This window comes from Halichondria panicea, chromosome 9 (genome assembly GCF_963675165.1).
Source record: "Halichondria panicea chromosome 9, odHalPani1.1, whole genome shotgun sequence".
Lineage (NCBI taxonomy): Eukaryota > Metazoa > Porifera > Demospongiae > Suberitida > Halichondriidae > Halichondria > Halichondria panicea.
In genome coordinates, this window is record NC_087385.1 from 3,605,644 (window position 1) to 3,619,581 (window position 13,938).

The following is a 13,938-nucleotide window of genomic DNA, read 5'->3' on the forward strand; positions in this document are numbered from 1 at the left end:
GCGCATCACTCCATCAGGTTGCCAAGAAACAAGAACAAAATGGCGGCATAGTAAGTAAGACAGCCTCATTTCCATTCCATGAGACGCAAAAAATAATGACAGACAAAACTGAAGAAACAGTGGAAGGTACACCCCTTATCGAGAAGGATCCCGTCCTTGTTGACATCAATAAGAAAATAGTAGAAGCATTTGATATTTTTGATCATGAGAGCAACAAGACAGCCGATGTGAGGTACGTACGTACATACGTAAATCATATATCTATGTGCATATGCGTACATGTAGGAGGTCAACATTGTTAATAATGCATAAAATAACATAGACAAACTGTCATTTTCGGAATAAGAACAAAAACAGCACTCATTTTTAATACCTTTCCTCCCTGCATGTATAAAATAGAGAAGTTGGCACAATCATACGATCTCTGGGTTGTTACCCTTCAGAAGCTGAGCTCCAGGATATGATTCAAGAGGTTGAGGAAGAAGAACCCACTGGCTTCATACGTCTTGACAAATTTCAGCCAATGATGGCCAGAGTAATGCTAGAAAAAAGGTTTGTTTTCCTTTAATTATTTTATTGTTACTCTCATTGACATTGTGCACACAGGTATCAACCTTCTTCAGAAGAAATTATACTAAAAGCGTTTGAGGTCTTAGACCAAGATCGAAAGTCATATCTAACTGAAGTAGAGCTAAAGAAGTTCATGACTGAAGAAGGCGAAGCCTTTACGCCTGAAGAGTTGGAAGAGTTTCTCACAGCTGCTGTAGACCAGGAGAAAGGTGTGGTGCAGTACAGGGAATTTGTAACAACAATGTTACCTGATTCAGAACAAAATTGAAGTATTTTCATTCATTTGTTTATATGTTCACGCAATTTTCTCATTATTTTATGACTTTTCATTTGTATATTAATTTTACACTGTCGGGTGTACATGACTTTTACATGTACACAGTGAAGTAAGGTACATTATGTGACATTTTATGTGGAACAATTATTTGTACAACATAATGAGAAATGTTGGTTGTGTATGTAAAGATCTACAAAGTACATGCAGGTTCTAATTTCTATGGGAGGAGCTCTGGTGCAGTACAATCAGAAGACTGGTACTGTAACCAGGGTCGCTGGAGAAGTCATGCGGCTAGCCTCGACTCCAGCCCCTTGAATAGTGGCCTTTTTCAGCGGCTTGGAATCGAGGCTATCATGCAGCCGGCTGTGACAAAAATCAATCACCTAGATATTATATATATAGGATCAGACACTGAGTTTAATATGCTAGCTCGTTTTTTGAGGTCCATCCCCTCTAGATCTAGGTGCTGGAGAGCTAGCTCCAGTGATAGTGTCAAGCAGGATCAACTAGGAATAAAAGGTGCACAGTTTTCACAGTTTTTGTTGTATAATAATACTGTAAAATAAAATAAATTATAATATAAATGTCCATGTTTGATACAATACAATGACATGTCTAATAGGTATCCATGATTGTGATACTGATCATGGTATAAGGGGTGAAAGTGATGGCAATCCTGTGGAACCTGATAAACTAGGGAGCAACATTTTGATGGATAGTTTTGGTCGAAAACACAACTATCTCAGAATATCTCTGACGGAAAGATGCAACCTCAGATGTGAGTTAAAATGCTGTATGGTGCCACATATCACATGAGTATGAAGCTTTCCAATACTGGGTATTGCCAGGAAGTTCAGTTAATATTTGTTAACCGTTGTTTCAGGTGAGTACTGTATGCCTGAGGAGGGGGTGGAACTGTCTCCCTCCAGCGATCTGCTATCAACCAAGGAAATTGAAGTATTGGCTCGTATGTTTGTGTCACAGGGAGTGAACAAAATCAGACTCACGGGAGGGGAGCCTCTGGTCAGGAAGGATGTAGTGGAGATTGTCCGTAAGTATGTGGTGTGTGTGCTGGGTGTCAGTATATAGCAGAAAACTGAGGAAATATTGTTTTGGTACTCTTTACTCACTCTTTCATTTTAGGAGTAATGATTCACGTGTTCTTTACTTACAGGAATGCTCAACTCCATCCCTGGTTTAGACTGGATTGGCATGACAACTAACGGGCTCACCCTCTCCCACAAGGTTCGACAACTGAAGGAGGCTGGGCTCGGAGGACTCAATGTCAGTCTGGACACACTTGTTCCTCAAAAGTTTGAGTTCATCTCTCGAAGAAGGGGGTGGGAGAAGGTTATGAGGGGAATTGACGATGCACTGAAGCTGGGGTTTTCCTCTCTCAAGGTATGATCTCTTTTCACCCTTGAGAAGGTCTGCCTGTATGTACATGTATAGTGCTAGCCATTCCTCTGATGGCATGCATGTATATAGAGATACCCTAACACCATACCCTCGCGAAAGTACGTCTCCTAATAAGCCTACATTTCCCCCAGAAAAGAGTGGCCGTATTTTCGCGAGGGTACGGTACATGCGCTTACCAAAACACAAGGCATTCCGAATTCTAATTAAGCAAAATGTTCGATCTGTTTTAGAAACGTGAATGTTGATATTTTGCTACTTACATCTACGTTAAAGCGTATTCTGTAGTCTGCCTTCTGCCTCAAAGAAATAGTAGTTAGCTGTAGGTTAGCCTCCTTTACAAGGCCTTAGAATACTGACTGCTTGCGTATGCGCAAAATTATTGGATATTTTCCCTGCATGGAAAGTTTCCCATTAAACTGACATTTTTACCAGAAAAATATCGTCCTGAATAAACAGACAAAGAGTACAAAATATTAATATTAACAGAGCTATATAACTAGCTAGCTAGACAGGGTTGTAGGTTTGTTGCAGCAGCTATTTTCTTTCTGATAGAGTCTACATGTAGACTTTCACCAAGGTTAGTATTAGATAAGCGTGGCCTGTCCATAATATAGGCTAGTTTCATCTTTCACTTCGTTCAGATGATTATCATATCCACACTGTTGCAGGCTGTGAGTCTGTTTGCAGGCTAAGGGTACTTATTAGAATGCTATCAGCTGGGCTAGAAACCTTCACAATCGAACTTCTATCTACTTCCTTCAATCCACTTCCGTTTGTTTGACGTCATTGTTTTACTGAGCATATACGATGTTATCCACAAAGTCCTCAGTTTCTGGGAATTATGTGGCGCATGCGCAAACAGTCACTACCAGGAACATCTTCAGTGCGGCCTGGGATCGAGGCTAGCTGTAGGTATGCTCAGAACGATGATGGAATAATTTTTGTTTATTATGCCTCGGTGCGCTCATATGCACTGAAACCATTATGTTGTGTGGAACTGGGAACTGTTGTATGCATGTGTTTTTGTCCTGTTATGTAATAGCTTCTATAGGCTTCTAATCACTACTGCAAGTCTTTTTCTCAGATTTTAGATGTTTTGATTTTCAAACTATAGCTAAACCATAGCTAATTTTACTTACTTTGAAGACATTTACTATTTAGACTCGTCAGGAGCCCATAAATAAGAGAAGGAGCGGCTGACTACGGTGATCACGTTTCGTAAGTGGTTATGACCGCATTTCCATATATATGCAGAGTCACTTAAGTGGTTGAATCCCTACATGGGGATTACATTTCGTAATTGCCGGTGAAACCGCACTTCCTTGTATGGAAGCGACTAAGTGCTTGCAAACCGCAGCCCTGTATTGCGTATAACACGTGTTACTGATCCCCGAGTATACGTTGAAGTTAGCCGCTCTTTCTCTTATTTATGGGCTCCTGGACTCATGTAGCAGAACGCAACTTTGCCATTCTACTTAGTACTTACACTAGAGCTAGCTATTGGTAGTTGCAATAGCGAGGAAAACTGCGAAGTTCCACTCCCAATACAGGGAGTATTAATTTTTTTCTAGTTGACATTTGTCAGACCGTGCTGCAAAATGATCGGTCATTGACTTCGTATACTAAGTCAGCATGCTATCTCAAATTCCTTACCACTGGAGCAAACTGTCCTCCAGGAGTCCACTTGACCCCGGAGCGCATGCGCTAATAATCCAGTTTCTACGGTATAGCACTGCTTTAAACTGCTATTAACTTTTCTTACACGTGGCAGATTAATTTTTATTCTATATAGTGCTCATGTTCTATGTTATCTAGCCAACTCAGCATATTTGGTCGGTCAATAGTGTCCGCTCAAGCTGACAGTTCAGTATAGTAGATTATGAGCATAGAAGTGAAGTAACAGGAGTAATACAATTAAAGTAGACTAGCTAGAGGTATGCTGAGATGTAGCCTCCTTCGCAGCCTCTCCTTTTTCTGTTCTTTGTCACACAGGTCAATAAGATAAAATACGGTAAAAATTGGAGGAACAAAGAAAGAAAGAACGAACCGTCCAAGAAAAAGGAGAGCCTGCCTCGCTAAGTCGCGTGACGTGGCACAGTGAAAATGAGCATGGGCTTTCAGCAGATGGGCAGAGCCTGACAGGCAACAAAGCCACAGGATGCCTACGCATTGCAGACTCACTTATAAAAGCTCTAGCCGACAGACGTAGACGTCGACATGGCTTACCTAGCATATAAAGACTAAAGTTTAAGTCTATCCTTGAGCCTAGCCTCAAGTTGAGGCTTGAGTTATTATTATTATTATTATGCCTCGAGGCGTAGCCGCACGAGGGATACGACTGTGTGTGTGTCTGTCTGTGTGTCTGTTCCAGCTGTAACTGCTCAACGGTTGCAATGCGACGAAAGCTAACAGCTTCTATAGGCTTCTAGCCACGTTCTCTTGGATTTTGATTCGTGGATTAGCAAACTAAAGCTTCTTTCTCGAGTTATGGCTAGTTTGACTCACATTGAAGGCTGTTGCAGTCTCTTCAGAATCTTTCATAGCATCATCTGTTTGCACAAACTTTCTATTCAACATATGAGTTAGCCTTGCACTAAAGCGCTAGCTTTTTGTTAGCTACAATACTCAGAAAATATCTGTTAAAACAGCTAGCTAGCAGTAGCCATTTGTGAAATTGATCTCTTTGGACACACCCTTTAATTATTCCTATGGATGTAATGCGCATGCGCGCTCATTCCCCATGTGTGAGAAATAATATCCAAGATCCAGATCCAGATCCTCCTGGCAGAATCATCTTTGTCTTGAAGACCTGGTAAGCCACAAAACACTACCATATAACAAAATATGCATGTACACAGGTCTTTTCTTCTTACATATTATATACACTGAACTACAGATCCTGGAAGAATCAATTTTCTTCTTTCTTGAGGTCCTAGTAAGCCACATAATACAACAATAGATGCATGTAAATAAGTCTTTTCTTCTCAGTGACTTTATATAGATAAGTTAACTTTAATATAAAATTCATTATAGAAACTAATATAACACTCTAATACTTTTCAGCGAAAGCAAAAACATGGCGAGAGGCATTAGCACAGCGCCAGCTTGAACACTAGTTATTGAGCAGTAGTCTAGTCTAGATACATTTATAGATACAGTGCATTTGTGAGAATGACATGACAATGTTGCAAGGTTGTGACCTCGTGAGTACTGACAGAGTGAGACTAATTTGTGTGCATGAGACAGTTTCCACAGAGGCACAAGCACTAATGTCGAATGTTCCCTTAGTTCGATACATGTAATAGATTGTATTGATGATGTTAGATCGATAGGGTCCAGTCAATTCCATAGTCGTGCAATCCTATTGTAGTAGTTTTAGAGGTTCTGCTCCTTTTGGAAACTTTATGGCAGTAGAACCAGCTCTATAGTGGATGCGGAAATAATACCTGAAAGATAAGCACTCAGGGTCTACATTGTCTGCTGTAATTTGAGACACTCGAATAGGAGCGTTAATCGAATGTGAGGTCTTGAAGCTCAAACAATAGAGAGAGTGGGAGCATATTGAGTTTGATAAGGCGAGTCTTGTAGTCTGTAGTTCTGCTGTAATTATCCGAGGATAAAATTGGTTGCCCTTGCCCTTCTAATTTGGATAGTGTGATTTACCAGGGCAATCTATAGCTTCTTCTTTATATGACTTGGACTAAAACATTCCTTCTGATGACATGAAGGGATCTGTAGGATTTTTCAATGTTGGCATGTCAGAAGTAGTTGTCTAGGATCTGGGATAGGTTCCTTCTTTGCCCAGGTCCAAGGGCTATTATCAGATACAGTAGTACTCTAGCCTTTCATGCTTCATCTTGTAGAGCTAACTTAGTAAAAGTCTACATACTGTTCTGTAGCTAGCTAGCTTCACACACTGCTTTGCCTCTAGTTCCTGGTAAATACGCTCCAAGTACTGTGTCATAGTGTGTGGGAGGACACAGATATTGCGGTTTACTCTTGCCCACGCTCAATTAAATTTGGCTACGTCAGTAGCAGATCACCAGACTTAGCGGGGCAGGCTCTCCTTTTTCTTGGACGGTTTGTTCTTTCTTTCTTTGTTCCTCCAATTCTTACCTGTGTGACAAAGAACAGAAAAAGGAGAGGCTGCGAAGGAGGCTAGCTGAGATGCACTGTAAAGAATTAGCCTGGAGTCTTAGAAATATGGCAAAGAAGCAACAACTCCACAATCATAATTCTAGCTTTCTTGCTTTCTACTCTAGGGATCCTTTTCCATTGTTCCTGGTATGGGATCATCACTATCTGGGATCACGATCCTTGAGCAGCTGTAGCAGTCTACACACATGCATACACACACACAAACACACTACCATATACAGAGAGTCCTAATCCGGTCCTATACTTATTAGACTGCCTCATCTTCCAGAACTCTATCAGTCTCGTAAGCCACGCCCCTTCACTCGAAGAAGGGTCTGGCAACAGTGTGCATGTGGAGTTGTCCCCTGCGCCAGGATCTTGCCACTGCCAATCAGATACATGTAGTAGATTTGTAAAACGTCATTATCAATCCACTCATATCATAAAACCACACCCACATGATGTCATGGATTAGCATATATGGATAATAGGAGTCTGACATGCGTGCATGAATCACTACAAGTTTAGTACATTGATGTCATTGCGGATCCAGGAATGTTAAGAGGGAGGTTCCAAAACAGTTAATTTTATAAAAAAATAAGGTCATCACTTTTCCTAAGCAATGAGCATGCGCATTAGAGAGCCCTGCCCACATATCAATTATGAAATCAGCCTAGTAACTCGGATCACGATCATTCAAGCTGAGTTGCTAGCTTGGTAAGTTGATCTCCAGTGTGTTCTTATGTGAAAGGGGGGTTCCATGGAACCTGTCTGGATCCGCCATTGCGTCCAGGCCACAATGCACTGAACTTGTAGTGATTCGTGCACGCATGTTGGACCTCCTCTGGGATAGGCTGAGCAGCTAATCTGTCACGCCCACTGTTGAAGAATGAAATTCACTTCACATGCACACTGTTACCAGAGCCTAGTTAGGCGTGGCTCGACCGTCCCTGACGGGAGGTCAGATTGCAAGCCTATCTGGGATTTGTTCTAGCCCTATCGGATTGCAGCATTTTTCACGTGCAGCCACGCCCAACTAGATCATACTGTTAAACAATAGTCCATGTGTGGATAATTATTCTTAAGCTGGTAAAGGGTAGAAATACAGAGGTACTGAAACAAACCTTTGCATTATAATTGTCACACAATTGCGCTACAATTTACCAAATACAGTAGAACCTCGCTATTCCAGACCCCTTTAGTCCGAAACCAGAGGAGGTCGGACATTACTTGAACTTTCACTAATTATGATCTTTTAAAGACATTCCAGGTCAAATTGCTTTTCGTTTTTTAGTAGAACATGACTGGATCTAGGCGGATCTAGCTAGTATGGGTATTATGTGCTGATAAGGGTTAGGTCCAGTAAAATCATAGACACCAAAAACAACTAGCTGTCAACAGATTCAGCGACAGAAGCCGTGCAGAAATATTGTCTCATGAATCAGTCGCCCTCTATAACATAGACTCGTGATTAGGCCGCCCAACATTTAGAGGGCTGCTGAAATAGAGACTACAGAGAAGTACAGTAGACGCTACTGCTGAGTCAGCAAAAACGAAAAGCAATTTGGCCTGGAATGTCATTAAAAGGTCATGATTAGTGAAAGTTCAAGTGATGTCCGAAACCTCGCAAATCCAAACAAAATGGCAAACTGAAAAGAGGATGCGCAATCTAGCTGAATCAGCAATAATTATATTAATAAACTGCTCAATACCTCGCCCAAAATAATGGCCACCGCAAAGAAGACGAAGAGAGAGCTTACAAAACTCACTGTATTGATCCGTTAATCCGGAAATTTCATGTATTCGGATGGGGTCTGTTCCGGCTCTATTCGGATTAGCGAGGTTCTACTGTAGTCTGGCTCCCCAACTGATCGTAAATTTATGCATTAGACTTAGACATAACAATTATCCTATTGTACGGGTATACCAGCTTGTATATATTTGCGAAGTAGTGCTGTACCTCACTCAAACTATGCCAATAACTCTAATCCATTTTGTTTTTGTTTTTTTGGCATGCATCCTATACTAATTTTAGCAAGGATTTTCCCTGGGTATCCCCCTTTAGTGTGTCTAGGATGTCCCTGGGTTTTTCTACAGTATAATTGTGGCTGTACATATACTATGTTAATTTGTATAGGTTAGGATAACAATACACATTGTAGGGTTTCATAATATGAAATAGATCCAAGCTGCTGTGCGAACACTCCTTATATTATATGTTGTCTCCTCTGCAAACATGTCGCCACATCGCACACGCTAACATACCTGTAGGTGAACTGTGTGGTCATGAAAGGACTGAATGATGACGAGATTTGTGATTTTGTGGCTTTCACTGAAACCAAGGTATGAATTAGTTCGTAGGTTGAACGATTGCTACATTTATGTGCTACATGTATATACGTTCATGTTTTGTATGATTTAGTCCGGCCATTAACATCTTGAAACTCTGTATATTTACACAGCCAGTAGACGTGAGATTCATAGAGTACATGCCTTTCGACGGTAATCGTTGGAACCTGGCTAAGTTTGTGCCGTACCGTTCCATGCTGACCAGAGTGCTTGCTCAGTGGCCGAACCTGGAAAGACTAGAAGACAAAAAGAATGACACATCAAAGGTAATAAATGAGGCAGCAGTACAATGAGTTGTACTATAATTATTACAGACATCTGTTCAGTCGCATTGATACATTTACAGTACATTATGTACAAGGACTGTTAATTAAATGACATGTAATCCACAAGGATCTGCTTTGTTCGTTGATGATTTTCAAATTCATTTCAGGCATACAAAGTACCTGCGTTTGCGGGACAGATAGGTTTCATCACCTCAATGAGTCAGCAATTTTGTGGCACTTGTAATCGGATCAGATTGACCGCTGATGGAAACCTAAAGGTGTGTGTATGGTGTGTGTATTGGGTGCGGGTACATTTACAATAGGTGTGTGTTCATCAGAAGTACATATACAGTTTTGCGTGTATGGGCACGTTACTATAATTACATAATACATAATTATACATGACATGTTTTTGATTCATATCAGATGATTAGCATTGCAATATCTATCCCTTGTACTCCGCTAGTGATTTGGTTGACAGAGTCCAAGTTTGGCATCTAACATTTTAGTCTCGGGGAATTAAGCCTGTCCAGTTTTGTTCTGGCCTCTTGTACTGTTCAAAGATTACATAAACACAAGTATCACGTTCCTCTGTTTTGATGCAGGTATGCTTGTTTGGTCCAGTGGAGGTGTCCCTGAGAGATGCACTGAGGGGTGGGGCTACTCAGGAGGAGCTGCTGGACATTGTGGGCATGGCAGTCGGTAACAAGAAGAAACATCATGCAGGTGGGTGCCTGCTGCATGTGTGTGAGATCCAAGTAGCTGGCGAAAGCATTCCATTCCACCAACACATGCAGAATTAGGTGTTCCTTTTGTTGGAGACACTTCAACCATCATTTCTATTCCTGCAATCATCGGCTATTTTTTATCCTATGCAGGAATGCTGAATCTGCAAAAGATGAAAAACAGGCCAATGATACTCATCGGTGGGTGATACCACTTTACTTGTCTTTGTAAGTCGGCATTACACCCATGTCAACATCAACGCCAAAAAGTGTATAAGTCATATCTACAGATTAGTCTTAAATAGTACTGCAATAACATCTCCCAAATTTCTTTGTTTCATTGTGCAGGTGTGTTTGCTGTAACTGTAAGTAGAATGTCAAATCAAGTTTCAAATTATTTATTTTCTGCAAATTTCTGCACAAGCACCAGTAATTATGATAAATTACCTCGAAAGACTACACACACCACCAAAAGCACAAGTAACCGTGACAATGAAAACAATGATACCACAATCCATAGATTGACACACGTCGATCACCATGGCAATGCCACGATGGTCAACGTCGGCTCGAAATTTGTTACCCATCGAAAGGCTGTGGCCAGTGGAAAGATCACTTTGTCTTCAGAAGCATTCAAGCTAGTCCTTGACAACCAATTGAGCAAGAAAGGCTCGGTGTTAAATGTTGCTCAAATTGCAGGATTAATGGCTGCCAAGCAGACTGCCAATCTCATCCCCTTATGCCACAACATTCCACTGAGCAACGTCTCGTTAAAATTTGAACCTTGTGATTCGGACTGTACTGTGACGATATACTCGAGCGTAGAGTGTGTGGGTGTGACTGGAGTGGAGATGGAGGCTCTCACAGCTGTTTCTGTGGCATTGCTAACGATATACGATATGACTAAGGCTGTAGCGAAAGATCATGTGATCTCCGACATTCAATTGGAGGAGAAAGAAGGAGGAGCTTCAGGAAAATTTAGACGTACATGACTAACTTTTTGCTGACAAAATATCATTGTTTTACACAAATCATGTATAAGCACATAAACAACAAAACTGCATGAAAAGATTAGCTACTAACGTGCATCTATATAAACTTACTATATACACTATTGAACCACTTATATACTCACAATAAAAAATGTAAAAAAAGTTTGCCCCTAGATAGGTTATAATTTTATTACATTTATCCACAGAAGCAGAAATGAATATTAGAGAGTGCCAATGAATATGCAATCTTTTGGAGAAACAAATTTTTAGTTGTCATAATGACATAATACTTGTCACCTATACATTGTAAATGCATTGAGCCCACTATAATGCTCAGTTTTGCTTGTGGATGAACGTAACAGTAAAACAGGTCCTAGGGGCGAGGCCTTTTTTAGTAAATAGCTAAACCACTCAGGTCCACCTGAGCTTTTATGTAGATAGTGTTTCCTTTCGTAAAGTTCTCATCTTGAAGAACTGATTGCTTTGCAAATTTGGGAAATCCACTAGCGATGTTCATTTCGTTCTCCGGCTGTTGAAACGAAGGTGAATTGAGGTCAGGTGCAAATGCTTCAGTGATGCTAGCACTCGGGTTGTTTTGGTTGATGAGTGTGAACCTCACAGATTGCTTGAAGGGCCACTGTAGAAGGTTGTCATGCTCAGACTTCATGAGAACAAAGAACACTGAGATGTGAGTACCTTTTCCAATGCCATCTCCATTCAAGTACACTCGAGTGCAAATACGATACCCCTGTGGACTCGTGAAGTAAGGCGGGCTGTAAATGCTCACTGTACGACGATCAATTGCCTCTCGGTACCTCCTCCTGATGTCTGGAATCTTCCAAACAAAGCTGCCATTCGTAGTACGTACATCAAGGATGTCCTGCCTTAGCCTTAGTTCATCAACAACAATAGTCTGCTGGGTCACACTCTCTTGAAGAATCTGCACATTCTGGCTAAGTTGCCTAATCTGGATTGTGTTGGTCTCACTGCTTTCTACAACATTGGCTAGTTGCCTGGATGAGACACTAGATCCACCATCAACCATTACACGCTGACCAAATGACCTTACACTGGGAGATCCCTTGGACTTGATCTTCTTGGAGTCAACTCTACCGTCGGTCTCTACGCTATCTAGGAGCTCATGGCCATGGCGAACAGTCATTTCCAAGTTTCTGAGCCTGTCATCTAGTTTCGTGATCATATCGTCTTTCTCTGCAATAAGCTTATCTTTAGCTTTCATCTCCTCGTCCTTTTTCTTTATGACCTCCAACAACTCACTTCTATCGGCACCCAGAGTATCCACTTTCTCCCAAAGGACAGCCATTTTCTCGAACATCATCAGTGTGTGCTGTTGTACATGCTGACCCATGGAAACTTTCTTTCCCTACAATAGTGTACAATACCATTTGCAGTCAGTGCATGCACCATTATATGGATACTTTCTCTCCTTACAATAGTGTACAATACCAGTTGCAGTCAGTGCATGCACAATCCTTGAGCAATAATTAATGCACTACTTGTGTATTGTGAATTGTGTGATAATGATTTTGCACGTTGTACAATACAGTGACAAACGCATTATTCAGTTTGTCAGATATGAATACTGTGCGACGACTAGGTGTACGTTATAGCGAACAATAGAAAGCAAACACAGAACATAAGCGACATCTGAAGCTGTTAGTACCTTGAATCTACAGCCAGTTATCTGTTGAACTGGACAGTCCATTTCATACTCAGTACAATCATCTTCAACATGCTGTTGAAACTGTGTAGAAAACAAACATAAAACCAATGGCAATGTGAGAATGTATATTATTGTATTAAAAACCATGAACACAGAAGTAGTCATTTCACAATAGGCGAGTATAAAATAATACATGCACTTTTGACTTACATCACCCCGTCTTGGTAGGTTTGTATAACAATAGTCACACACAACAGGATACTCTTGACAAACACTCTTCTGATGTTCTTCTACTTCATCTTTTGTAACCATTGAAGTACAATACGAGCAAGCAATAGTTTTCTTCTGGCACTCTCCAGAATGCTGATCCTTTAGGGACCTTGGAAATGCTTTACCACAGCCTAGTTCACACGGTGTTGTTGCATTCCGACATTGAAGCCTCATGTGATCCTGTATAATCAATCAATAGCAACCACTAAAAAGGAAATTCATGCCAAGCCAGGTGCATAATTTGGGGAGATCCCTGGGACTACCCCCAATAATTCTTATCCCCAGGTGCTACACCTAAAGTTGCATGAATCTAGTTGCCACACACACCTACATGTATGTCTATAAAAATGCTTTATGTCACAACATAATTATGTCAGAACACTGCAAGGACAGACTCAGCCAAAACACACCTCTGCTTCCACTAACAGACCCTTCCAGCCACACATCAGAGGGCAGTCAACTTGCAGACGATTGATTTCTTTTATACACCCTTTGTCTTTTCGAACCTATGAAATGATTATGAATCAAACAGAAACAGTAAGAGAATTTGCTGCTCATACAGACATCATGTCACTATCACTTACATGCTTCTTGGCAAAAGCTGTTGAATCCACTGGACACTGCAGTGCACTACGGAAATACAAAGTTATAATTATGATTGCTGTAGTGGTGAGAAAATAGCATAATTTATACCTATACACGTACACATACCTGTCATTAGCTAGCATTGAGTCAATGCACACAGCACAGAATCTACAGCCACAAGTGATGAGCTGCACTGGCTCGCGAAGAATCTTCATGCACTTGGGGCACTCGAGGGTAGCAATGTCTGATCTCCTCATCTCGCCTCCGGACGGATGGTAAACAGTAGTATTTGAAACATCGAATCCTTCACTTGAGTGTATCGATACTTCTCCTGGCTCTGGCTCATGATCACTTGAAACGAATTCTTGATTTGTGGCCATTTAAAAACTTTGAAACTTTACTGTGTATACTGCAGAGTCTTACGTCTGGCATTTAGGGGTTGAAGGGGTGTCAGAGAGTAGAACAGGAGAACCCTGATTCAGTAACTTTACTGTGTAGATCTATACTGAAGAGTCTTATGCCTGGCATTTAGGGTGTCAGATCAGAGAGTAGAACAGGAGAGCCAGAACCCTGATTGCAGCATACATGTACTATACTATAAACAGCTACCGTACCCACAAGAAAATCATCGCAGATTTCACATGCTCGAGAGCGCTCGTGCCGC

General features: G+C 41.1%; 3 protein-coding genes across 4 annotated transcripts; 2 read left to right on the forward strand and 1 right to left on the reverse strand.

Annotated features, from left to right (window-relative positions):
* The first annotated feature begins 2 nt into the window (after positions 1–2).
* Positions 3–1,047, forward strand: LOC135341840 (dynein regulatory complex protein 8-like). Its single transcript, XM_064538512.1, has 3 exons — positions 3–232; positions 400–552; positions 607–1,047. The coding sequence occupies exons 1-3, from the start codon at positions 96–98 to the stop codon at positions 836–838; spliced, it is 522 nt and encodes a 173-aa protein (XP_064394582.1). The 5' UTR covers positions 3–95; the 3' UTR covers positions 839–1,047.
* A 133-nt stretch (positions 1,048–1,180) lies between these two features.
* Positions 1,181–13,788, forward strand: LOC135341834 (molybdenum cofactor biosynthesis protein 1-like). Of its 2 annotated transcripts, none has more exons than XM_064538505.1 (10): positions 1,181–1,366; positions 1,470–1,625; positions 1,731–1,898; positions 2,022–2,248; positions 8,675–8,746; positions 8,866–9,018; positions 9,186–9,296; positions 9,624–9,744; positions 9,897–9,944; positions 10,092–13,788. In XM_064538505.1, the coding sequence occupies exons 1-10, from the start codon at positions 1,201–1,203 to the stop codon at positions 10,733–10,735; spliced, it is 1,866 nt and encodes a 621-aa protein (XP_064394575.1). In that variant the 5' UTR covers positions 1,181–1,200; the 3' UTR covers positions 10,736–13,788. The 2 variants fall into 2 exon arrangements, with proteins under 2 accessions (XP_064394575.1, XP_064394576.1); XM_064538506.1 differs by having other exon boundaries at positions 1,184–1,366; positions 9,897–9,971; positions 10,092–10,176.
* Positions 10,741–13,933, reverse strand: LOC135341837 (TNF receptor-associated factor 5-like). Its single transcript, XM_064538508.1, has 6 exons — positions 13,401–13,933; positions 13,274–13,319; positions 13,100–13,195; positions 12,630–12,869; positions 12,420–12,500; positions 10,741–12,119 (listed from the first exon to the last, which is right to left on the reverse strand). Exons 1-6 carry the CDS (start codon positions 13,652–13,654, stop codon positions 11,127–11,129), a joined length of 1,710 nt encoding a protein of 569 aa, XP_064394578.1. The 5' UTR covers positions 13,655–13,933; the 3' UTR covers positions 10,741–11,126.
* Positions 13,934–13,938: the final 5 nt, after the last annotated feature.

What these genes read in the sequence shown, in the direction of transcription:
- LOC135341840 (XM_064538512.1), top strand. Translation starts at nt 96, where the DNA reads ATGACAGACAAAACTGAAGAAACAGTGGAAGGTACACCCCTTATCGAG. An exon ending in AACAAGACAGCCGATGTGAG is followed by an intron (nt 233 to 399) that starts GTACGTACGTAC and finishes TGTATAAAATAG; the next exon opens with AGAAGTTGGCACAATCATAC. An exon ending in AGAGTAATGCTAGAAAAAAG is followed by an intron (nt 553 to 606) that starts GTTTGTTTTCCT and finishes TTGTGCACACAG; the next exon opens with GTATCAACCTTCTTCAGAAG.
- LOC135341834 (XM_064538505.1), top strand. Translation starts at nt 1,201, where the DNA reads ATGCAGCCGGCTGTGACAAAAATCAATCACCTAGATATTATATATATA. An exon ending in TGGCTTTCACTGAAACCAAG is followed by an intron (nt 8,747 to 8,865) that starts GTATGAATTAGT and finishes ATATTTACACAG; the next exon opens with CCAGTAGACGTGAGATTCAT. An exon ending in CAGGCCAATGATACTCATCG is followed by an intron (nt 9,945 to 10,091) that starts GTGGGTGATACC and finishes TTCATTGTGCAG; the next exon opens with GTGTGTTTGCTGTAACTGTA.
- LOC135341837 (XM_064538508.1), bottom strand. Translation starts at nt 13,654, where the DNA reads ATGGCCACAAATCAAGAATTCGTTTCAAGTGATCATGAGCCAGAGCCA. An exon ending in CAGCTTTTGCCAAGAAGCAT is followed by an intron (nt 13,196 to 13,273) that starts GTAAGTGATAGT and finishes ATCATTTCATAG; the next exon opens with GTTCGAAAAGACAAAGGGTG. An exon ending in ACCTACCAAGACGGGGTGAT is followed by an intron (nt 12,501 to 12,629) that starts GTAAGTCAAAAG and finishes TTTTCTACACAG; the next exon opens with TTTCAACAGCATGTTGAAGA.